Source organism: Lipotes vexillifer, unplaced genomic scaffold, assembly GCF_000442215.2.
Source record: "Lipotes vexillifer unplaced genomic scaffold, Lipotes_vexillifer_v1.1 scaffold51, whole genome shotgun sequence".
Classification (NCBI taxonomy): domain Eukaryota; kingdom Metazoa; phylum Chordata; class Mammalia; order Artiodactyla; family Lipotidae; genus Lipotes; species Lipotes vexillifer.
In genome coordinates, this window is record NW_006786770.1 from 722,011 (window position 1) to 722,875 (window position 865).

Sequence of the window (865 nt, forward strand, 5' to 3'; positions counted from 1 at the left end):
GGAATGCCGGGTGGGACTTGGGTCCCCAGAGCTCTGCCTTAGCCCAAAGTGTGCTTTCTCTCTGTCTCCATTATCTGGGTTCCCTTGAAGCCCCCAACCCAAATTCCCATCAGGATCCCAGCGTGCACTTTCACTCACCCATCTCATGGTACAAGGACCCCTGCTTGGCCAGTATTTGGGGTGGTTTCCGAGGAGCAGGGGTTTCAATTTTCATTATTTCATCGCAGCACTGCTTCCACTGGCCTGCAGGGAGGGCATTGATTGGGGTGGGTATAGGGGGAGGACTGTGAGAGGACCAGGCTACCCTCTCCCCGGCTACATTCCTTTCCACACATTCTTGAAATAGAGGCCTTTGGTAAAAGTAACGATCCACAGTCCCTCCCGAAGGTTCAATCCAGCCCCCTCCTCTTACTCATGTCAAAGAAAAGCTGCCACAGAGCTTCCATCCAGCTCTGCAGGGCTCCCCGACTCTCTGCCTGAAGGGTGTGTGTCACCTCATCCTCCGCATACTGGTTACTGATGCTCAGGGTGAAGGGCCGGCCCACTGCCTGGTCCAGCTCCCCTGCCCGGACTCGAGTCTCCTGTAGGAGAAAGACAGGATCTGCTTCCACCACCTTCACCTTGGTCACAGAAGTCAGCAGTGACATCAGGCAGGCTTGGTCATCCCTGCCTTAGAAGGAGGAGCTTGTGGGGCTTTCAAGAAGCCCTCTCATTTGCCTCCTACTGACCAGAGTGGAAAGAAATAGCAGGACAGGAAGGGGATGAGACAGGTCATCCTTAGTCAGGAAAAGAGCAGCAGACGGAGACAGGGAAGGAGGGGTTGAGCGAGGCAGGGAAGGCAAGGAGGCAGGCAGGAACAGGAATG

General features: G+C 55.4%; 1 protein-coding gene across 3 annotated transcripts in view; it reads right to left on the bottom strand.

The window, feature by feature from the left end:
- RTKN (rhotekin) overlaps positions 1-865 on the bottom strand; it is a 15,105-nt gene that overhangs the window by 1,230 nt on the left and 13,010 nt on the right. For all 3 annotated transcript variants that reach the window (XM_007459407.1, XM_007459408.1, XM_007459409.1), the window contains 2 exons: positions 413-581; positions 139-243 (listed from right to left, as the gene is read on the bottom strand). In XM_007459407.1, coding sequence (XP_007459469.1) covers positions 139-243; positions 413-581 — 274 coding nt within the window. The remainder of the gene's footprint in view (positions 1-138; positions 244-412; positions 582-865) is intronic.